Source organism: Festucalex cinctus, chromosome 7, assembly GCF_051991245.1.
Source record: "Festucalex cinctus isolate MCC-2025b chromosome 7, RoL_Fcin_1.0, whole genome shotgun sequence".
Lineage (NCBI taxonomy): Eukaryota > Metazoa > Chordata > Actinopteri > Syngnathiformes > Syngnathidae > Festucalex > Festucalex cinctus.
The window spans coordinates 3,879,875-3,902,582 of NC_135417.1; the positions used below are offsets into that span (position 1 = coordinate 3,879,875).

At 39.7% G+C, this 22,708-nt stretch overlaps 2 protein-coding genes across 4 annotated transcripts; both read left to right on the plus strand.

The window, feature by feature from the left end:
- The first annotated feature begins 894 nt into the window (after positions 1-894).
- LOC144022838 (solute carrier family 45 member 4-like) lies at positions 895-14,700 on the plus strand. 3 transcript variants are annotated; one of them, XM_077527982.1, is made up of 14 exons: positions 895-1,045; positions 2,473-2,774; positions 2,855-3,123; positions 6,045-6,233; positions 6,321-6,500; positions 9,708-10,366; positions 10,442-10,591; positions 10,666-10,932; positions 11,041-11,160; positions 12,188-12,287; positions 12,356-12,436; positions 12,510-12,640; positions 12,792-12,860; positions 13,064-14,700. In XM_077527982.1, the coding sequence occupies exons 3-14, from the start codon at positions 2,904-2,906 to the stop codon at positions 13,367-13,369; spliced, it is 2,472 nt and encodes an 823-aa protein (XP_077384108.1). In that variant the 5' UTR covers positions 895-1,045; positions 2,473-2,774; positions 2,855-2,903; the 3' UTR covers positions 13,370-14,700. The 3 variants fall into 3 exon arrangements, with proteins under 3 accessions (XP_077384108.1, XP_077384110.1, XP_077384109.1); XM_077527984.1 differs by having other exon boundaries at positions 10,684-10,932; XM_077527983.1 differs by having other exon boundaries at positions 10,445-10,591.
- A 936-nt stretch (positions 14,701-15,636) lies between these two features.
- Positions 15,637-22,289, plus strand: tbrg4 (transforming growth factor beta regulator 4). The gene is made up of 11 exons (XM_077527978.1): positions 15,637-15,867; positions 16,602-17,070; positions 17,137-17,457; positions 18,277-18,451; positions 18,669-18,826; positions 18,916-19,026; positions 19,710-19,854; positions 19,939-20,175; positions 20,257-20,368; positions 20,457-20,571; positions 21,755-22,289. Exons 2-11 carry the CDS (start codon positions 16,660-16,662, stop codon positions 21,854-21,856), a joined length of 1,887 nt encoding a protein of 628 aa, XP_077384104.1. The 5' UTR covers positions 15,637-15,867; positions 16,602-16,659; the 3' UTR covers positions 21,857-22,289.
- The last annotated feature ends 419 nt before the right edge of the window (positions 22,290-22,708 follow it).

Here is a 22,708-nt window from a genome sequence, read left to right on the forward strand (position 1 = left end):
AAGAGTTTAAGACAACGTCAACACAATGACACCATTTGTACAGCAGAGGGCAGCACTATTGGGAGAACAATTCTGAAAAGCTATTGTGCACACGCAACGTGTTAATACTTCTAATAAACTACCTGTCATCAACGCCACATGTCCATCTAGCATTATAAAGTAGCTTAATTTTCGATTTCAGTGACGTTTTACCATTTTAAACAAGGATGGTGAATTTCAAACATTCGCCTTATACCCAAATCTGACTCTCTGGGCTGCTCTGAGAAGTCACAAATTGATAAACATTTAAATCAGCTCGAAAAAGGAAAAAAAATGCTGCACAAGAGTGCAAGTGAATACTATCTTAGCAAAGATGTAGCCTACTATTTGTAAAATATTGTGAAATAAAAAAAAACATGTATTGATAGCAATAATATTTAAATACAGTAATATGTATGAAATATTGTTAATTTAAACAATACATAATTATATAATTATGTTTTATAATTTTAGGATGAGAAATCATTTTTGTTATAGTGCTTCTAAATATGGGGGTATTTTGTTCAAAGTTGTGAATGGTTAAATTTAGCGTTGAAACATTTTGGTTATATAGTTACATGGATAAAAAAGCAAACATGATTTGTTTATATATATATATATATATATATATATATATATATATATATATATATATATATATATATATATATATATATATATATATATATATATATATATATATATATATATATATAATCTTTCCTGTTTTAGTAGTCATCAAGTACAGTATGTACATTTGATTGGTGATGCGTTTCATTATGTCGTCACCTTCCGGAAATGAAACGTGTGATGACGCAATAGCTCGCTCTCCTGGCCACGCCTCTCTTTGTTACTGTGGAAACCGGTGAGGTTGAGGGGGTGTACTGTAGTTGGTAGTGAAGCGTTAAGCGTACTCATTTAGCTGCCATAGGTTAGCCAAGCCCGCTAGCCCAAACTGAGAGCTTCGCTGTCCGCGGTATCGAAGTCGGTTCGCGACCAACAAGTGGCGTGTTTTTAACATCCTCAGGTATGTTTCTGCATCTTTACCATTTCCTTACGAACGTGGAATTACTCAAGTCACCGTTTAACGGCAGGTTAGCGTCTCAAGTTTTAACGCTAACAAATCAAATAGTACCCGGCGCAGCTGGACTTGACACATATATGACTTAAATGCTTTTTTGCTCTACATGCCAACCTCCAGTTAGTAATAAATGCACACGGAGGAGTAAGAGGAGCATGTCGTAACATCAACAGGTAAAGAAATACCTGAGAAGAACCTACCAAAAGCATGTCTCGACTGGCCATTCATTCCAAGATAGGAAATCTTCATTTCCTCGCTTCTCACCGGAGATTAGAAGATGCGCGTATATTGCTTTACACATTAATGTTTGATGTAACAGTCAAAGTGCTGCACCCGTTTGGATGCTGACAGAGCCAAGCCTTCAAGTTTAGAAATCATCAATGAGTCAGTCGCCTATGGCCTTTCCCAAAGATTTCATAATAAAAGAATAAAAGACATGTCTTAATCAGACTTTGTGTCCTTGCTTTTGGCATTCTGACAGATTGCTGTGATGTTTTCTGTCAGTAATATTTCTGGGCACATTTGCTTCAAAAGTTGTTCAGAAAACTATAAGGTAGAACAGTAACACTGTAGCAGTTCTGGCAGCTCAAAAATGATATTAAAAAGAACTGAATGTACACAACACAAAGTGAGAGTAGTCTTGACAGCGGTCACTTTGCTCTTTTCTGAAACAATTACTTGTTAATTTTTAGCTTCAGTTTTGCACTGGTAATTTAGTGGCACATATTACTGTCTTTCATGCAGATGGCACGGGTTCCAATAGCTGCAAGCAAGTGCCCCATTACTGAGCCACAAAACTGGGCCAAACAAATCATGCGAGCGACTCGCTGTGGCGGGATAAGCTGAAAGTCACATTCATTTGGCTTTAGTTTCAAGGCCGTTTCAAGCTATTTCTAAAACTGGATTTCATTTGAAATATTTAACAAAATTTGTGTCATGTTGAGCTATAATTTTTCACACCCTTCTTAAATTTTGACACTCATGATGACAAATAATGTAGCTTCATCTTGAGTGGCTTTCTTGGAATAGCTGTATTATTATATCGTCGCTGCATGAATTCAGTTCTTTCTTAGGCTTATTAACTGCGTCATTGAGCCGTCACACGTGAGAGTGTCATTTCTAGTTGAGATGTAAAATATGAGATACTGTAATGTGTAGACTACAGATCAGCTGGGGTCGCTACCAATACACCATTCTTTCACTGCATCGTATTTGCTCAAAGGATGATTGTTTATCCAGATAAGTTTGATTTTCAATGTCTTCAATGGCTCATGTGTCAGTGTGGTTGCAGAAAAATGTAAAGTGCTCCATGTGGATGATAATTCAATACAAGTGGTTTGTGCAAAACGTTTTCTTACCCTGTTTCTGTGCAGGTTGCACTCTTTGTCGAACGTGCACAGGTTTTGGCTCCAAGTAGCCTTTGCTGCTGACGGATGCGATTTGCTGACAAGGAGACTCAAATCTTGCGCAATCCAAAAGCTTCCACTACCCCATGCTGCCACTGTAGCTGTAGTTGCAGAGTAATTCCAAACCTCTACCTCACACAGCCTTTCCAGTTTTTATCATACTGAGAAACACTACTGCATCCCTGCTGAGCTACGGGATCCTTTTCACTTATTAAACCTTCAGAAAACAGGATGGACGGGATAGAATTTTCATCATCACCCATTTGCAGGTAAGCAATTTGAGGACAGCTTTCCCTTGCTTATGAACAGTGAAAATTAACTTATAGATTTCTATTGTATCACTTAATAGAACCAAAACTACAAATTAACTGAACAAAGAAGCTCATAGCAAAGCACCAATGGGAGAACTGGCAGTCTCAGACCTAGACCAGAAGAGGAGGCCGACTGAAGACGACAGTGAAAGCGAGATAGAGGATGATGCAGAGGAAGCATCGGGTGAAGGTAGAGGCACGCAGATCCCCCTGCACCGCTGGGTCATGCACGGGGCAGTGATGTTTGGACGGGAATTCTGCTATGCTATGGAAACTGCCCTGGTCACACCAGTGTTGCTCCAGATAGGTAAGAAGACATTCAGCAGCGGTAAAGCCTCATTTAAAGTACTGTAGTTGCCAATCTTTGTTGCCTGCGGCAATTAACTTTGTGAATAATTTCTTTGAAGTTTTGAGAATCAAATATTAACTCTCTGAGGCTCTCAGGTTGATTGTTACTTTGGTACAAGATGAGGCTTGGCAGTATTTATTAACCCTTAGAGATGTATTCAAGTGAAATTTTTTCTTTGCAACGTTCTTTCGCCCCCGCTAGTCTAAACACAGTGTTCTAAAATATGCAACAACAAGCTTTTTAATACATCTCAGGTGGCGCCGTGGCGGCCATTTTGCAACTTGCTCTCGACTGAAAATGATATTACAGTTGCTAATTCTAGGTTCAGCCAGACAAATTAATGAAATAAACTGAAAAATTCTTCAAAAGACACTGAAAAATATTCACTATATGTTTTTTTATGAAAAATGGGGGAAAATAATGAATAAAATGAATAAAAAACATTATGCACGGATATGTGAATAGTATACGCAGGTGCCGGAGCAGCGAGTATGCGGGGGTCGACTGTACCATCATTTATAAAGGCAAAATAGAGGTCTTATATTGGATATGATGATAATGTGCTCTCTAGGTGCTACAGCATCCTTCACTCTCTAAACACTGTTTTCGAATGTAAAACATCAGATCTCCCATTATAAGTTGGTAAGTAAACACTCTTGCTGTATGCCATTTAATTGCAGCTACTGTAATTACTTTTGGTTCAAAGCATGTGAAAGGTTCTGTTTGCACTGCATACAAGGTAACTAAGTGAAAGTCATATATTGGCAAGGCCTCACTGTCACTTTAGCAAGGCTTTTATTGCATAATTAATTTATTGCAGTCGCTGCTTTTAGCCCAATGCCCAGCTCAACACTTCAAATTCCTCACAACAGTAACAACAGCAGAACTGTTGGGAACTGGACTGGCATCGCGGATGTGTTGCACCATAGTGTCATGTAACCTGCATGCCCAGCAATAGCTATCAGCAATGTCATTGGCAAACGCAACAAAGGCACGTTTTCCTGGTATGTCAAGAATGTCCAGCACAGCGCATTTCAGCCCCACCGTCTTTCTCCGCGTTTGCAATATTGATAGAAAGATTAGGTTTAGAACCCTATTCAGGGTGTTATGGAGGCATTTCCATTTTCTAAGCATCCAGCTTTGCAGTGCTGTTTTCCCATCTGTTGAAAATGCAGATGCAGTTAGTTTTCGTTTTGTTGGCTTTTTCTTGGGCTTATCCTACAGTTGTGTAATTTGACTTCAAGCCTGTTCGTCTATGCAATTTCCCAGTGGTAATGCGTTTGTAAACAAACATAATATGGGATCCTGGATTCCTTGAACAACACTGGAGAAAATTAACGCTTGGGGTAAATTGATATTTTCAAGATATTTTTTTAAAATCTCGTCTTGCCACAATCAATTCTTTTGACAGCATAATCATTACCAGTAATCACCAGCACCTCTCCTGGTTGTAAAACAAATGCTCTCCTCCATTTTGTTGAATAGCCTTAAGAAAAGGATTCATCAGCAATCAGTTCACTTCGGTTGACACAAATTTTAACTATTAATTACTTGATAATCATTCCCACCCCTTGTCTCTAAGTTACTGTTAATACTTGGAAAAAATTGCTTTTGTCATTTTTGCGGTTTTAAATGATCTGACAGCAAACTGTTGGCAATCTGATTTGATGTCAGCAGCAGCTGTTTTGGCCAGATTGTGGGTGAACTTGTGCTGGTTGATGCCAAGAAGTGTCCACAATGCCTCACTTGTTTTGTTCGTTTTCAAATAAATATTCGCTACCACTCAACACAACATCTCAATGTTGGATTGATAGAATTCTGCATGGGATTTTTTATTTTTTTATTTTTTTAGCAATTAAAAACAAATACGGTTTATATAAAGCGTATCTTTTGGATTAACTCTTGTCAAAGTAAAACATATTTTGTCACACATCTGATTATCCATCTAAAGTCTAAATCCTTGCAATTTTGGAATTGGTGTACTCATCCAAAGCAACTTCATGGTGAAGCCCTTATCCTGTTAGTGATAAACATGTGTGCATCAATTGAATAACTGAATAAAACCATAATAAAAAAAAATAACATAATTTTCAGTGGCTGAATGTATACAAACTGCCGGAGTGTCTTTGCTTGACCCCTCTCCATGCTTTGCAACTTTAGCTCCAATTGTGTTGACTTAGTACGGGATTGAAGAGCTCCGCAGAGGAAAGCGGCGTGGGTAACATGTTCTTCCCGTGAGAACCAGCCATCTGACTGGCTCGGAATCCAATGGAGACGAAAACAAAGCGCTGCTTCTCTACAAGGGATGGAAAAATCTCAGCCGTTGTTTTGAAGGCAGCATAACATGAATGTCATTGTGTGTACTTTAATGTGTAACAAAATGTGTGTGCTTAAATGTGGAAGTCTCATTGTGGCTGACTGGTTGGTATTTCTGTGCCGTTGTAACAGGTCACCTAATAGTCATTGGTTAGCTGATATGTGCTTTGCTATTTAGAAACAAATTTGTAGGAAATATAGAGAAAGAAACCCAAAAAACCTGCAAATCACAAAATGTTTGCCTACTTGTAATGTTTTCCACTCAAATGTAAGTCTGTGCTTTACAAAAATATGAATGCTGTCGTTTAAAAGCATTCGTTCCAAAACATCAGCTCAAAGCTGCCTTATAAAGAAGCAATTCATCGATATGAATAAATTTACAAACGATCACAACTCTCAACTGTTTCTGCCCTGTGATGGAGACTAAAGTTATAAGGTTCTTTTGTCAAAGTCAACTGTTGAGTGTCCTGTGACCTCTCCTTGAATAGCAATTTATTGAATGAATTGACTCTATTGTGTGTGTGTCTGAGTGTATACTGTATGCGTGTTTGTGTTTTTCCTAGGCTTGCCTGAGCAATATTACAGTTTAACTTGGTTCCTCAGTCCTATCCTTGGCCTCATCTTCACACCTGTGATGGGCTCGGCCAGCGACCGCTGTACGCTCCGATGGGGTCGGAGGAGGCCATTCATATTGGCTTTGTGTATTGGTGTAATGTTCGGTATGGCGTTGTTCTTAAACGGATCGCTGATTGGTGAGGTCATAGTTTATTGCTAGAAAATTGCACCCCTCCTTGCGGATGACCACACTGAATGATATTTTTTTTCCAAATATGTTTCAGGCCTTTCCATTGGTGATCGCCCCAGTAGCCAGCCAATGGGCATCATCCTCACAGTTCTGGGCGTGGTGGTGCTGGACTTTTGTGCGGATGCGTGCGATGGGCCCATCAGAGCTTACCTTCTGGATGTCGCAGACACCGAGGAGCAAGATATGGCCCTAAATATACATGCCTTTTCAGCAGGTAATAATTTCAGGATTTCAGTGGATTCTCAATTGGTGACCCATAAATGGATCAAATGGCTCTTAGACCCATAATGCGCCGTCGACAGGTAGGGGAAAAATTACAAGATGTCCGTGGTTTATGTATGGTATTGTTATTGTCAGCATTATGAGTGGCATGCATTGAATACAGATATTTATTGTAATTATGACTTGACTAAAGTATCAGCGCAGGTTAGTGATAGACTGCAACCCTTCAGCTGGGTATGACGCCATAGGCTGGGAGGACTTTATACAGTGAAATATTTAAAATGGAAGTCAACCTTAAACAGTTGGTGACAATAATATGCTATATGTGACCTCGCTAGTGTAAACATGACATTCTGATTAATATTATATATATGAAATATGAGTTATGAAGCAAAATCCAGAAATTAGTTATGAAGCAAAATCCAGCCGTTTTTATCCATCTCAGGGGGCGGACATTTTGCCATTTGTTGTCATCTTCAGACGACATCACAGTTGCTCAGTGCTCAGGCAACGACCAATCACAGCTCACCTGTTTTATAAAGGTGCGCTGTGATTGGTTGTTTCCTGAGACCTGAGCAACGTTGATGTCACCTTCAGTTGACAGCAAATGGCAAAATGGCCGCCCCTGAGATTGATAAAAATGGCTGGATTTTGCTGCTTAACTCATGTTACACTAAGGCAATATTAACTCATTAACTACCTTATTCGCTCCCAGCCATTTTCACAGAAGCAATCCCGTTCACTCCCGGCTGTTTTACTGGATTTTGACTGATTTTGCAAGGCCCACAGAATATTGTGTTCTATTGCTATAAAACCATGGAACCTATCAAAAGAAAGATTAAAGTCTCTTCTTTCATCAGGAAAGAAAATATTTCTATCTGTTTCCATTTTGCAGCAATTAGCATTACAATATAGCTAAGTTTAATCAATTTTCACAAATCTATTTAAAATTGTGAGTAATTGAGCTTTTTTCCAACATAGCCCTGGTTGATCTCCTTTGCTCTGCTCCCACCTGCTGGCCGTTCGTGTAATAACTACCATTTCTGCAACCGTTCTTTGCAGTTGAGAGGATGCACCAAAGCCTTCTGTATGCCCTAGCATAAAAAAACAAAAAACAAAAACAAAACAAAAAAAACATATAAATACGTCTTTGGGACACTTAAAACATTTTTTTTAAAACATATTTATAAGTTATTGGAAGCAAATGAGTTAACCAGAGTACCGTTTACTTGGAAAATATTATTTTGACAGGCATGCATCAGAAATGTCATTACTTTGGGTACAGGGGATTCATAGTGAAGGTTAGCGGAATTTTGTCTCAATGTGATTGCCGCCACCAGTTGCATCTCCGGAAAGGGCAAACGCCAACCACAGAGGAGAGAAGAAAAAAAACACACACACACACAAAAGAGAAGGCATGGGCAAGCCATGGCAATACTTGTGATATTAAAAGTGACTTGAAATCAATTGTAAGAAGGGTAGAGAGACGAGAACAGGAAATGAAGCTGAAGCTATGATAATGAAGAAATGAGCCTGAACATGTCGGGGTCATTTAAAATTTTGTGTAACCACGAATAAATGCAAGCTCTGAGAGTGTAGCCTTCTACTTGATAAAGAATAATGGCATTGTTGTGCTTTGTATGTCAGGACGCAGAAGGAGGATTTTAAATACAATTCTAAATATTGTACAGGAAGCCAGCGCAGCAAAGCTAGCACAGGAGAAATGTGATCTCTTCTCCTGGTTCTTGTTAGAACTTGTGCAGTGGCATTTTGGACCAGCTTGAGGGTCTTTACAGACTTGCTTGAGCAACCTGTTTGCAGGGGAAATGCAATTATCCAGCCTGGGTCACAAGTTTTTCAGCAACAGCAAGCAGCAGAAAATTAAGAATTTTGGGATGAAAATAACCCCACTACATTTGTTTTATGTGGGAATTAAAGGATAGAGCATGCCCGAGATATCTTACATTGCCGCTGGGGTTTATTGCAAAGCTATCGAGAGCAGTTTTATATTAGAGACCTTACCTCTGAGGTGTGGGAACCAAGGAATATAATTTCAGTGTTACTTGATTTCAGTAATAATAATTTACCAGTCAGCCAGCCTTTCTTGATGTCTTTGAGACACTGCTGGTTTTTCAGTTTTGCAGTTTGCAACAATTGCAAGTTTATATTTCCCTGACTGCAGTTCAGCAGGAATTTTAGGAGCCTCATGGCCGTCACACTGCTCCAGCGCATAGTCGATTATGCTCTGTAGTTTCTTGAAACAGGATCTTTTCTTGATAAACCACACAAAGAAAGGCTTGCTGCTACTACCACTGATAAATTCTAAAGCAGGCACCGCGTAAAGCCAGAGAAACTATCCCAAGGGCGGCACTGGAACATGCCAACAAACGTTCAATTCAGCAGATGTTTCCAAGAGTGATACAGCTCTAACCGTAGCAACTTAAGGTTTTTCGGAGGCTTCGAGTGGAAAATTATGACACTTGACAGCCTCAAGTCAGTGCAGGAAATTTGCTGTGGATAAGCGTACAGTAAATTTTGCTATGCGATGGATGGAGCAGTGTGATGGTCATTCACTCCCAGCCATTTTCACTGAAGCAACCCCATTCGCTCCCGTTTTACTGGATTATGACTGATTTTGCAAGGCCCACAGAATATTGTGTTCTATTGCTATAACAGCAAGGAACCTATCAAAAGAAAGAGAGTCTCTTATTTCATCAGGAAAAAAAAGTATATTAATATCTGTTTCCGTTTTGTAGCCATTTGCATTACAATATAGCGAAGTTTCATCATTATTCACAAATTTGCTTTGAATTTTGGGGAAACAGCTTGTTTTCATCATGGCCCTGGTTAATCTATTATACTCTGCTGCCACTTGCTGGCCGTTTTTGTAATTACTACCATTTTTTTCACAAGTTCTCTGCCTCTGCTGCATAAAAGCCTTCTGTTTGCAATAGCATAAAAAAAAAAAAACGTATTCATACGTCTTTGGGACACAATACATTTAAAATAAAATGTAATGTATTTATATGTTTTTGGGAGCAAATGAGTTAAACTACTGACATGCTTCAAAATTCCAGTGGAAGTAAATTAATAGAAAGCCTTGTCATGTCAATGTAATATCTAATGGAAAATGCATAGAAAGAAGCATGATTTGGCATCCAAACAAAGACGCTATTTTGCTTGTGTTTGTTCTCTGCAGGGCTTGGTGGGGCTTTAGGCTACATGCTAGGCGGTCTGGACTGGACTGGCACAGCTCTCGGCCAAGCGTTTAAGTCGCAGCAGCAAGTGCTCTTCCTTTTTGCAGCCATCATCTTCATCATCTCCGTCATACTGCACATGTTCAGTATCCCTGAGAAGCAATTTGTGGCATCTCACCAGCTTCACATCACAGGAAGTAGGGATTCAACCAGTCAATCATCTTACCGACTGGTTAGTCACACCCCACCGCTTCTTGAAGTCATCGCAGAAGAGGAGCCGCCTTGGCGAGAGAACGACAAATCAAATACTGAGGTGAAGGAAATTGACTTTTTTGTTATGGAGCGAATGCGGAGTAAAAGCGATTCCGTCTTAGCCATGCCAGACACGAAAATCAAGCTGGACCCTGACCTTGACCTGCAAGCCCAACTTTTTTTACTAGAGGTACACCAGGCTTTACCTGAAATCCAGGAAGGCCTAGAAGATGCTTTCAAGCCTTCCAACCAGAGTGTGGAGTCTTTGAGTCCTAGTGAACCCGCCAAATTTACAGATGGAGTGGTAGTTGTGCAATCTGGAGATTCTGCCTTATCGGAGTTTAACGGCCGGATAAATGGTCCTCCAGAAATTAGTCCTGCCTCTGAGGGCTCACATATGAAACCAAAGGTAAAGGCTCTCCTATTATGGCATTTTGTTCCCAGAGAGATGTAAGACGAGTGCTTTTGTTTCTCTCCTGTGAAGCAGACCAAGCTGTCTAATGGTGTCAATGCTGGCTTGTCCCCCACTGAGCACGGCAACGCAACCAAAAACCACACCTCCAACAAAGCCGGCGCTCGGCTCCTCAACGCCACAGCTTCTCCACGGCCACACAAACATACCTTCTACCGACAAGTAAAACACATTTTTAAATGTCTCTTATGATGAATTGTCAATACCAAAAAAAAAAGCCTGGGGGTTCAAATTAGTTTTCCCTGTTTCTTCAGCCGTCTTTCACATTCTCTTATTATGGACGAGTGGGATCCCAGCGTCACCGACTGCGACGGACAGCCACCTCAAGCCCTCAGCCAATCACCACTTCCCGCAGTCTGAACGATCTGAGCGATCTGCAGCTGCATGCAGACAGGCGGGCGTTTCAGCTGTCTGAAAGCAGTCTGTCTTCAGAAGGCTCCAGCAGCGACAGCGGGCCCAGCAGGGGCACAACAGTACGACTGCTCTGGTTGTCAATGCTGAAGGTGAAGGATAGTTGCAATATTTCTCTCATTACAAATTACAAACGCCATCATTCGGTGTGGTTTTTGTGAAATTACCATTTCCGGTTCTCTTCTTGTCCGGCACTGCAGATGCCAAAGCAGCTGTGGAGGCTGTGTATATGTCACCTGGTCACATGGTTCTCCTATATAGCTCAAGCTGTCTTCTACACAGATTTCATGGGACAAGTCATCTTCCATGGTGACCCTAAGGTACACATACACACTCACTACTCCTTTGTCTTCTGTTGCCGTGTGCAAATTGCTTTAAATGTAGGCACGCATGCACAAGACTTTTCTAAAATCCTAAATCCTTTATTAGAACAAAAAAAAATGGCATTTCGGTTTGAAAGAAATTTTATTTTGAATTGTGTACATATAATGATTTGTTTTAATTTGTCCCTATGCTGACCTGTCAAAATGTATTTAATTGAAACAGGTGTGTGGTGCAGAAAAGGTTGGTGGTCGTTACTGTAGTTGGCAAGAAAAAAAACACAAAATCTCACATCTGTTTTCACATTTAATACAGGTCATATTGCTCACCTTTGACTCACACTTTCAGAGAAGCATTGTAATATTCTTGTCATATTAAAGTGGAAGTCAACCTTAAACATTTCTTGATGATAATATGTTGTATATGACCTCACTAGTCTAAACATAACATTTGTGGAACATGAGTTATAAAGTAAAATCCAGCCATTTTTATCTTATTTATCTATTTTTATCTTTATCTTATTTTGCCACTTGCTGCCGACTGAAGATGACATCAATGTTGCTCAGGGTTCAGGCAACGACCAATCACAGTGCACCTGTATTCTGAATCTGTGCTGTGATTGGTTGTTGCTTGAGACCTGAGCAACTGTGATGTCATCTTTAGTCGACAGAAAGTGGCAAAATGGCCGCCCACTGAGATGGATAAAAACATCTGGATTTTGCTGCTTAGCTCATAGTCCACTAATGAGATCTTAACCAGAATACTATATTTAGACTAGTGGGGCTACATAGAACATATTGTCAAAAAAACAATTTGGAGGTTGACTTCCCCTTTAAAGTGTGCTTTCAGTATTTACCCCCATAGAAGTTTCATATGTATTTTTGGTTTCCCATTAACTTAGGACAATGAGAGCAAACTGAGCTGTCTGTTTTTCTTCATGGCATTCCAATAATCAATAAAACTTGTATTTATGGTTCTGTAGAGCTATAGTTCAATTTGTATGTCATAACTGTATTATTTTCACAGGCACTGGCCAATACCACAGAGTTCCAGAATTATAACAGTGGAGTCCAGATGGGGTGCTGGGGGCTTGTGGTCAATGCAGCAACTGCGGCTGTCTGCTCAGGTAGAAACACAAGCACAAGTCTAAATGAGCATTTCAAGACAATTAACTGATGCTATTCTCTCCACCAGCCATCCTTCAGAAGTACCTGGATAACTTTGACCTGAGCATCAAGGTCATATACATTGTGGGAACTCTCGGTTTTGCAATAGGTGAGAATATATGACACAGTGAACACCAGCAATATGATAGAATCTGTTCACTGTTGTGTCCTTCTAACCTTAGGAACAGCGGTGATGGCCATCTTTCCAAACGTGTACGTTGCCATGGTAATGATCAGCAGCATGGGCATCATCTCCATGAGCATGTCCTACTGTCCTTACGCCTTACTAGGACAGTATCATGAAATTAAAGAGGTACTGATGCAATCCAAGAATAGAGTTTATAAATTATATACAAAGATGCCTTCAGGTGCGAGTGAACGAGTGAAAACTCGTATCTTTAGGTACCAATATATGAATAACCCAAAATTCGGATGACATACTCTGCTGTCTTTCCTTTCTGCAGTTCATCCACCACAGTCCAGCCAACACTAAAAGAGGTTTTGGCATTGACTGCGCTATACTATCATGTCAAGTGAGTCAATTTAAAATTCCATCTTTGTTTTTTCTTTGGCTTTTTTACGTGAATTATTCCAAAACGAGCATATCATCAACAAGGTTTAATAATTTAAGAGAAGTCAGAAAATAAATCAGTAAAAAAGGCCTACTCAATGAGTATAAGTGCTCTAAAAAGGATGTAAGGATGCTCAAGTCCATATCATTTTTGCATATTTCCAGGTCTACATAAGCCAGATTCTGGTTGCATCGGCGCTGGGAGCGGTCATCAAGGCCGTCGGCAGCGTGCGAGTCATTCCGATGGTGGCCTCTGGCGGCTCCTTCCTCGGCTTCCTTGCCGCCTCTTTCCTCGTCATTTACCCCGACGAGGAGCCAGAGGGCCCAAACAAGGATTCCAGGGACCAGGAGTTGTCCTATTTACCAGCTGACCTGGGTCACGGTGGAGAAGATGGCAGTGAGAGATTGGCTGTGCATAATCTGGCAGACACAGAAGGCTTTAAGAATACTGAGAAGCAGCCAGTCGCCTGAGTGTGAACAATACACAAGTGTCGTAGCAGGAAGAAGAAGAAACAAGGTAGAGATTTATTGGGGGGGGGGGTTAACCACAACGTTACAGTGGAGTTGAATTTGCACAGGTATGTCTCACTGCACGTCCCATTGCTACCTCAGCTCAAACAGGCGAATGTGGGCTAGACGGACTGAACAAGGCTGTTTGACAAGAAGCGTTTTTAGCAAACCTCTCATCAATGAGAAGTACACATAGCACTTTGTATCTCATTCCTCAGCTGGTGATGATGCTACAGTTTTTACGCCTTCCAACTGCTTCGTAGATGATCGCAATGATTTTCTTCTGCAGTACCTATCAGATAAGGAAAGATGTAAATTTGTGTTCCAGACCAGTCAGGTTCAAGAAATAGCTAACATCGAGGTTTCACTCAGCAGCAGGTTAGTCTGGTGTCGCAGACTGATGTGCTTGATTTTGCATGACCAGCGTTGGCGTCATTATTAGAGCCCGTATTATTATTTGGTGATTAGAAGCACTGTGTTCTCTTACGCTGTGACCCCAGTGGCATTTCATTATATTGTGAAATGAAACATTATGCCAGTTGTGCTAATTACATTTTCAACTACACTCTGTTAATGTCATTGTCCACATCCTTGAGTAGCCTCTTGGGTGTCAACTTGGGCTGAGTGACTTTTTTTTTTTAATCAGGTGCCTTTTTTTATTTTATTTTATTTTATTTTTTTGATTTATTATTATTTTTTTTACCTCCCATTGTGGATTATAATTTTATTTAATGATTAGTATATATATATAAAAAAAAATGCTCTTTAAATAGTAACTAGGCTAATCGTCCAGCCTGAGAAGGATAAAAAAACAACAACTTTAATACCACAAAATATGCAAGGTTACTCAGGAGTTGTAATTCTACTATGCAGTCTGCTAAGTTTCTGTAAGTGCCTTTTAGTGCAGAAGGGTCCAAATTTGGGTTGTGCAACAATTTACTCAGTAAGCCTCATTCAACTCAGGAAATAATGCTGATTAATATTTAAAAAAGAAAAACAGATTCCTTGCTGTTAGCCACCAAAGGACTTTGGTTTGTTATCCTACCGGTACAAGTGGCACATTGAAGCCTGACACAGGGTGTGTTTGTGTAACTGTGTGTGAAAATAGTTTGTATTTTACGTACATGTTAAAGACCTTTTCAAATGTGTTACTAGTTCTGTTCCGTGTTGAGTTTAGTTAATCACCAATGTTTGCGGTGGTTTTCTTTTTTTTGCTGCTGTACACATTTTTATATAAAAGATTTACCCTGTTTTCAAAACAAATACTTTGAAGAAAAGAAGTATAAATCCACCCACAGTTGTCTGTCATTTATTGACAATACATGCACACATGTTGAGGGTTCCAGATGTCAAGGCAAACTCAGTGTGCCTTACAAAGGTTATAGGGCAAACACAACACTCACAGATCCTCATGTATTGCAATTCCAGGTCATGTAAATCTTTTTAAACCAGTAGGAGGATTTTAAAATTAATCATTGTTTTTATTTTATGTGTTTCCAGTGCAGTGAATTGAGAAGAGGTGTGATGTGTTACGATCTATTTGTGCCTGTAAGAATATGAGTGGCTACATTTTGAATTAAACGTCGTCACGTGGTAAAATGAAGCACACTCAGTTTCCATTACCAATGTACTGAATGTTATTCTTTTGATTGATACATATATTTGGCCAAGAAGTGTTTCTCATGCTAGCGTTTACTGAAATTATCCAACCCTCCATTCCAATTAAGATGGGACATTGTGTAAATGTAAATAAAAACAATATATAATCATGTGCAAATAATTTACAACCTATATTTAATGTTGGAAGTGATCAACTTTTATTTTTTTTTTACACATGTGAACAGGTTAATTGGGAACAGGTGTGTGTCACAATGGTCACAATATCATCAGTGCTAATACATGATTGTAAGTAATGTTTAAATGCAACAAATACAGTAAGTTTAAAATAAATAAAAACCCAAAATCCGTAGTTGTAGAACGACATTAATACCCGAAAAGTTTGTGCTGTGTCGGCAGTCTTATTAACGCCCGCCCCCTGCTTCTTAATTATGGAACAGCACGGAGTTTGTTACGTGGTTGTTTACTTTATTTGTGTTTTTATATTTATTTATTTATTTTACTTACGTATTTATTTATTTTTTAATTTAAATACTTAATGGAAAATATTTGAAAAGGAATACATAATATGGGGTAAAAAATCGAAACCCGAGCCTCTGGATGTGACGCAAGGATCTGACGTCATTTTCCTGCGCCAGGCTAGTGGGCGACTGCATCCTAGATTTCCATGTGAAGCTCTACTTCTAATAAGTATATATTATTTATTTATTTATTTGTATGTGTGTTGCACGTTGTTTATGACAACCAATGGTGCTGCGATTCATGCCGAGCTGCTGCCGTTTGTAAAGAGACCCGTGAGATGAGAAGAAACTGCCGATTGAGACGTCTTGCCTCTCGACAAGGTCAGCATTTCACATTTCTCGACAGCTAAGACTGCCGCTTCCTTCTTTGCACGTCCTGTCTTTCAGGGCTGCTTGTCAAAATGGGGACAGGTGACGCTTACTGAACAGCTATTATACAACCAACCGTTGACTAAAATAATGAGTGTTTGCTTTCTTACACAACCAGCATTTTCGAAAGGCATTTACCATGCTAGTAGCTCGTGGCAAAACGTGGAATCCATGACCTGTAGGGGAGGCATACTGAGGTGGCAAAAGTACTCACATTAAATATTTAAAAAATAAAATAAACAACACTGTTATACTGCTGTAATAATAATAATTACCGAAAAAGATGCACCCTATCCTTATCCTATGTATTTTTACTTTTTCAGATTTCTCAAATGCCACAAGCTGACAAATCATTATCAATCAAAATTTTAACCGTGGTTCACTTGACTCTCTCTATTTACGTCTTTTTTTATTTATTTATATTTTTACATCTTGTAGTTTGTATGAGTATGAAAAAAACGAGTCTATTGTGACAACAATAGAAAGTATGTTTTTATATGACTGTTTTAAGAGAATAAAAGTAAAAAAGCCCTAAAATAAAATAAAAATACTTAAGCAAAGTACAGATACCTGAAAAGTTTACATAAGTAGAGTTCACCTAACACAGAAAGTCTGTTTCACAGTGTCACATACCCTTTTAAACTGCTGTTGAATTACTTAAACTCACTACGTTCATTGTTTCCTAGGACAAATGTGGAATGGTGCGCTGGGCTACTGACAAGTAGAGAACATTTTCGCATCTTTATGCTGCGGCCTCGCCTCTGGACCCCCATGGCCACTCGTTTGTTGGGCAGATATGTCCGTCTGCTATGCAGGGCCTCCTCTCAAATCCCGGCTGCCTGCCTGCCTCCATCAGCCGCTGGCCTGGCTCATGGGCAGAGGACTTCAGAGAAGTCAATAATTAAGAGGCGGTTGTGGGCAAAAGACATGTCAAAAGACATGCCGAGGCGCACCCAGCTGGTTGAGAGAGTGGAAAAGGCTGCGGTCCCCGAGGACATCCTGCGAGCCTGGGAGCAACATGGAGGAAATGGTGATCAAGCAGCTTGTACTCTGTTGGCATGGACAAAGAAGATGCAGAACACGCAGGGCGGGTTTCAACGACAGCATGTCAAGGACTCAAGGCTGCAGGACGTGATGGATACTATAAATCGGCAGGTGAGGAAGCAAAGTTTCCAGATGTCGAAACTATGATGATGAATTACTCACTTAAGTATCTTTCAGATAACAACAGTGTGGAACGGCAGTCTTGTGTCCGTATTACGGGCTCTCTGGGAGATTGGCATCCCCAGCACAGAGCCCGTTTTGGCTTCTGTCCAAACGGAGGTCCTGTGGCGAATCCGCCGGTTAAGCTTCAAGCACCTGGCCTTCCTGGTCGAGTGGGGGTCTAGCAGGAAGGCACAGCAGGATGCGGCCATCGTGACGGCGTCGGTAAAACAGCTGGAACTGCGCTGGACTGAAATCTCTGATGCCAAAACTGTCATTGGGCTCATTTTCAAAGGACAATACCTGTCACCTGTCTTACAGGACAGACTCGAGGACAAGGTTTGGACACACCAACATTGACATTACACATGCAGTATTTTCTTGCTGTGTAAACAACTAATGCTATTTAAAGCGATACTTGACTCTTTTTAGCTATTTTCAGCAGTAAGAAAGTAATAATAAAATCATAATAGATTTTATTTGTATAACGTTTTACATTTATAAAATAGGTCTCAACGTGCACAGTACAGGCAATAGAAGCACACAGTAAATTCAAAACAGTCAATTAAAAATCAGAGCGAAAATGTCAAGAGTAAAAAAAAATAATAAAAAAAATAGAAATCAACCAGGAAGTTCTTGTTGAAGTTCAAGAAAAGTTCTTGTCATTGTTTTGTTTTTTTGTTTGTTTGTTTTTTGTGCTCGTCGTGCTGCACGATTATTACACAAAAGTTAATAATAATTGAAATCATAATTAGGACAATCATTTTTTGGTACAAAAGTTTAAATGTAAAAAATATGAAGACAAATAAAATTCTTTGAAATATAATTATGCAAGTTTCTTTTGTATGCAACAAAATGTATTAAATTAATTTTAAAATAAAATGTTTAAAAAAAATGTACAAATGTATATAATTAAACAACTCCAAATATAGTATTAATCTTTTTTTTGGGAGTTATGCTAATGTAATTGTGGATGTAATTTACTAATATAAATAATACTACTCCTGAATGAAGTACTGTTACTGGCTACGCTAACTAATACATGCTGGCACCTATATACATGTACACAATTCCCCCCAAAAGGACAAGATACCATTGGCAAGTCTAAAAATGGCCTATACATACTCTGCTAACCCTTCTTCTACTTCTCTCTTGTAGGCTTTAGAGCTTGCTGAATTCTTTTCAGCTCAAGAAATTCGCAAAGTGTTGGCATCTTCAGCTGCGCTGGGTCGCAGGCCTGTACCCCTCCTCAGGGCAATGTCCTACTATCTCCTGCAGAGACCGTCGATAGAATTCACCACCCCGCTCATACTCGATGTAGCCTATGCATATGGTAATAATAACACTCCTGATGTTTGGTCTAAAACCATCAGTCACGTTAGGATAATACGATCTCTATCAAAAGAAACAATGTCAAAGAGTTATTCATTTCACAAGGTATTTATAATGATAGAATGTTTGATACGGTCTGCTATGCATTATCTGGAGGATGTGTTTGGCTTTTGCCATTTGTAAGGAATATTGGTCTAGCTGACATGGTGCTTCTTCAGGCAAGCTGAGCTTCCACCAAGTGCAAGTGTTTCAGCGAATGGCGTCCGAGTTGATGCCGAGAGTCCCGCAACTGTCCTCCGGCGACGTCACGCGCTTTGCAAAATCAATGGGCTACCTAAGATGGCTTCACATCCCACTCTTTGAGGCCTTTGCGGAGGTCAGTCCTTAGAATTTGACACCTCGCACTCTTGAAAATGGACTCTTGAAGAAGTCATTGTTGATTGATTGATTGATTTTGTTTACCAGCACTATTTGGAGCACAGTGAGAAGTACAGCGATCTGCAGCTGTGTAACATGCTCTTGACGTTTGCCAGGCTGAACTTTCAGCCTAGCAAAGGAGACGAGTTCTATGCAAAGGTACTTGTGATGTTATAGCAACTATTTCCTACTATCCTGCAATGGTTATAAAGTGTAAAAATGGCTGGATTTTGCTTCATATTAATCAGAATGTCATGTTTAGACTGGCGAGGTCACATAAATTGCCCAAAAAAAAAATTGTTGAGGGGGTTTGACTTCCTCTTTAACTCATTCATTCCCAGTCATTTTGACTGAAACAACCGCTCCCAGATGTTTTCCTGGATTTTGACTGATTTTGCAAGGCCTGCAGAATATTGTGTTCTATTGTTTTCAAAATATGGAACCTACCAAAAGAAAAATGAGTCTCTTCTTTCATTAGAAAAAAAGTATATTTGTATCTGTTTCTGTTTTGCAGCAATTAGCATTAGAATATAGCTAAATTTCATCGAAATTTACATTCCTGGTGAAAACACTGTCAAAAAGAACTTGTTGCAACAAGACCCTGGCTGCTCTGCTATACTCTGCTGCGACCTGCTGGCCTTTAACTACCATTACTTTAAGCCACTTCTTCATGTCAGAAGCTGCATCAAAGCCTTTTGTATGCTCTTGCATTAAAAAATGTCAAAAATCAAAAATAAAACGTAAAAATGCGTTTTTGGGAAGGAAGGTCAAAGTATTAAAAACGTATTTACACGTCTTAGGGTTTGAATGAGTTAAACACTTTTTCTATGTGTTATGTTCAGGTTCATCCATTGCTGGAGAACTTCCTCTCGGACCTGGAGCCTTTCCTTCGGACGGATGTTGCGTGGTGCCTGTGCGTGCTGCAGCAGGCCAGGCCTCACTACCTCAAACCGCTCCTCCAGCAGGAACATGCTGATAAGCTGTCAGGTGAGAAGCACGTCTTCAAAGTGAGCAGTATCAAAATCATTCCAGTGCAATTAAATACATTTTCATCCCCCCCCCCCCCTCAAGTTGGTAGTCCGGTTCGAGTGGAGAACTACAGATTAAAGCTCCTCCATCTTGCTGCCACACTTCACTTGGAGAATCCTGAATCATCCCCACCCCTTGTGGACCATCTGCCTGTCCCGGCCAGTACCTCCCCACTATCTGCACTGCAGATCAGCCTGAGAGAGGCTTTGGACACTTTGGTGGATAACAGGAAGGAAATGCTTCGCACGGGGGTCGGAACTGTTTATGGATGGACGATTGGTAAGGGGGTCATGCAGCAGATTTGGGCCGGACGTCAACGAGAGTGTTTCAAGTCCTCTGTAATGTCTTTTTGCTCCTCAGAGGGTGAAATGGTAGTCGATCGTGACAACAAGCCCATTGACTTATCCCAGCTGCGAGCTCCTCATCTTCCCGATGGAGGCGGCAAACACGCTTTACGTGAAGGGGCACGACGGTGAGTATGTAAAAATAAAAAACAGCATCCATTTTTCTTTTTTAGTCTTTTGTTTTCTAAAGTCGTCCTGCCCTCTGTTGTGCTTTAGGATCGCTTTTGTAGCTTGGGAATTCCCCAACTTTGTCTCCAAGAGTAAAGGCCTTCTGGGACGGTTCACCATGATGAGGAGACATTTGCAACTTTCTGGCTTCATCGTAGTGGAGGTAAGAGTGTTTATGGAGATGTTCATGGTTGCTCCAGATCTTAACGATATGCAGGTGCATCACAAGAAATTCATATATCTTATGTGCCTATATGTTTTTAACAAGCACCCCTGGTTGAAAGTCTCACCTCGATCTACAAAAATTGGGCGGAATATGTAACTGCCTAAGACCTACAAAAAAGTCTTTTCGTGTCATACCCTAAAACTGACCAGGAAGTCCGCCATTTTCTTTGTATTTTAAAATTTGGCGCCTTTTTTGGGCCCTTTTAAAGAGCTCATATTTTCATGAATTCATCCTCGTAAATGTGTCCGATCATCAAACTTTGGGTATTCAATTTAGACGTTTAAGAGCTAATAAGCTTTTTATTTCGTCGCACACTGCTGTTTGTTTAAACTTGCGCAAATACTCATGGAACTTTGCACATAAGGCCTGGTAAAAAAAAAAACATGTATATTTTTGGCCAGGGTTGCGAGTAGAGCTGTCAAAATTAATCGATTAATCTACAAGTAATCAATTATTATTAGAATAATTGCATAATCGTTTGGAGCCATTTTTTTTATTATTTAAAATTGTCCAAATCCTCTGATTTCAGCATATCAACAGCAATGGTTCATTGATTTCTGTAGTCCATCTATCCATCCATTTTCTGAACCGCTTGCTCCTCACAAGGGTCTCGCGGGGGGTGCTGAAGCCTATCTCAGCTGGCTATGGGCAGTAGATGGGGTACACCTTGAACTGGTTGTCAGCCACTCGCAGGATTTCTGTAGCCCTAAGTGGGGGGGGGGGGAGACTGATTATCTTCTGTTATTCATCAAAATAAGACATTGGAAACTTCTGTTTTTACTTTGGAAAACCGACCGAACCGTTAACATAGTAAAACGAGGGCCCTTTATAAGTGTTTGCAGCTCTAGTTATTACTTACTTTTTATGAACTAATGGTAGCGAATTAATTGAACTTTTCTACAATATTCTAACTTATTGAGATCATTGAGCACCTGTACTGTAGCTCATCAATGTTGAAGTTTTTACTTCCTGATATGCTGCCATGTTAGCATTTCCAAATTACTTTTTTAATTTTTTTATTTTTTTATTTTATTTTTTTTTAAGTATTCCATGAGGATTTCCCCCATTGGAAAAGAAATGCGTAAATCACAAAATGCTTAAATATGCGTTGATGTTTCAGGTTCCTTATTACGAGTGGTTGGAGCTGAAGACGCAGCATCAGAAGTTGGCCTATTTAAAGGACAAGATGGGCAAGGCTGTGGCCGAGGACATGGCCAAGTGAATTGGTTCGTCATGATCACAGTTGCAAATTCAGCTAAATCAGAAGATTTCACAAATACAGTAAACACACACATACACACATACACACGCATACATGCATACGTTGAACAATGCAGCATTGCAGTGGACTGCGCTTGCACCGACAAAGAAGAACCATATATCATATATATTGACTGTTGTTCCCGTGGCAACATGTGGGGCTTTCCCTGTTTCCATGGCGATGGTGAGGGAAGAGTTCTGGAGTCAGACCCAGCAGCGAGGGCTCCACTTGCTCTTGATACGGTCAGCTTCAAGTTGCAGCATTTGTGAGGAAAAATCTCTTATCAATACAGAATATTTGGCTAAGATGTTTTAAGGAAGCATTGAATTGATGGTGATCATTTTCTGAATGTGAGCGAGTCATTGTGATGGAATAAAATGTGTTTTATTGTAAATTGTTTCTGTCATCGTGTGCTTTTCCGGCATAGATGTGGACATTGCATCATTTGATTTTCAAACCGAGGCAGTTTGAGTACTCACCGATCCCTCGAGAATTTTTGATATTTAAAATAACGTTGAACAAACACCTTTCTTTCTGATGCAGATGATGATTTGCCAATATGTCAGTCAAACTGTCGCAGTATAGCTACCGAGAAGGGCTTACTCGATAACAGATTTTTTATTTTTTTTTATGTATTTATTTATGTATTTATTTATTTTTGCCTTAAAGGGATACCTTACTTATTTAGCCTTTTTCAGCAGTAAAAAGTTAATATTTTATCTATAATTAATTAAATAACCAGTATTTTTCATGTACAATTAATACCTTTAAAATGAGCAGATTGGCCAGGTCATTTGTAAAAGAGGTCAAATA

Excerpts from the sequence above, each read along its gene's own strand:
- LOC144022838 (XM_077527982.1), top strand. The coding sequence starts at position 2,904 with ATGGGAGAACTGGCAGTCTCAGACCTAGACCAGAAGAGGAGGCCGACT. Across the intron at positions 6,501-9,707 it reads TATACATGCCTTTTCAGCAG|GGCTTGGTGGGGCTTTAGGC; the intron begins GTAATAATTTCA and ends TGTTCTCTGCAG. Across the intron at positions 11,161-12,187 it reads TCTTCCATGGTGACCCTAAG|GCACTGGCCAATACCACAGA; the intron begins GTACACATACAC and ends TTATTTTCACAG.
- tbrg4 (XM_077527978.1), top strand. The coding sequence starts at position 16,660 with ATGCTGCGGCCTCGCCTCTGGACCCCCATGGCCACTCGTTTGTTGGGC. Across the intron at positions 19,855-19,938 it reads ACATGCTGATAAGCTGTCAG|TTGGTAGTCCGGTTCGAGTG; the intron begins GTGAGAAGCACG and ends CCCCCCCTCAAG. Across the intron at positions 20,369-20,456 it reads TTACGTGAAGGGGCACGACG|GATCGCTTTTGTAGCTTGGG; the intron begins GTGAGTATGTAA and ends GTTGTGCTTTAG.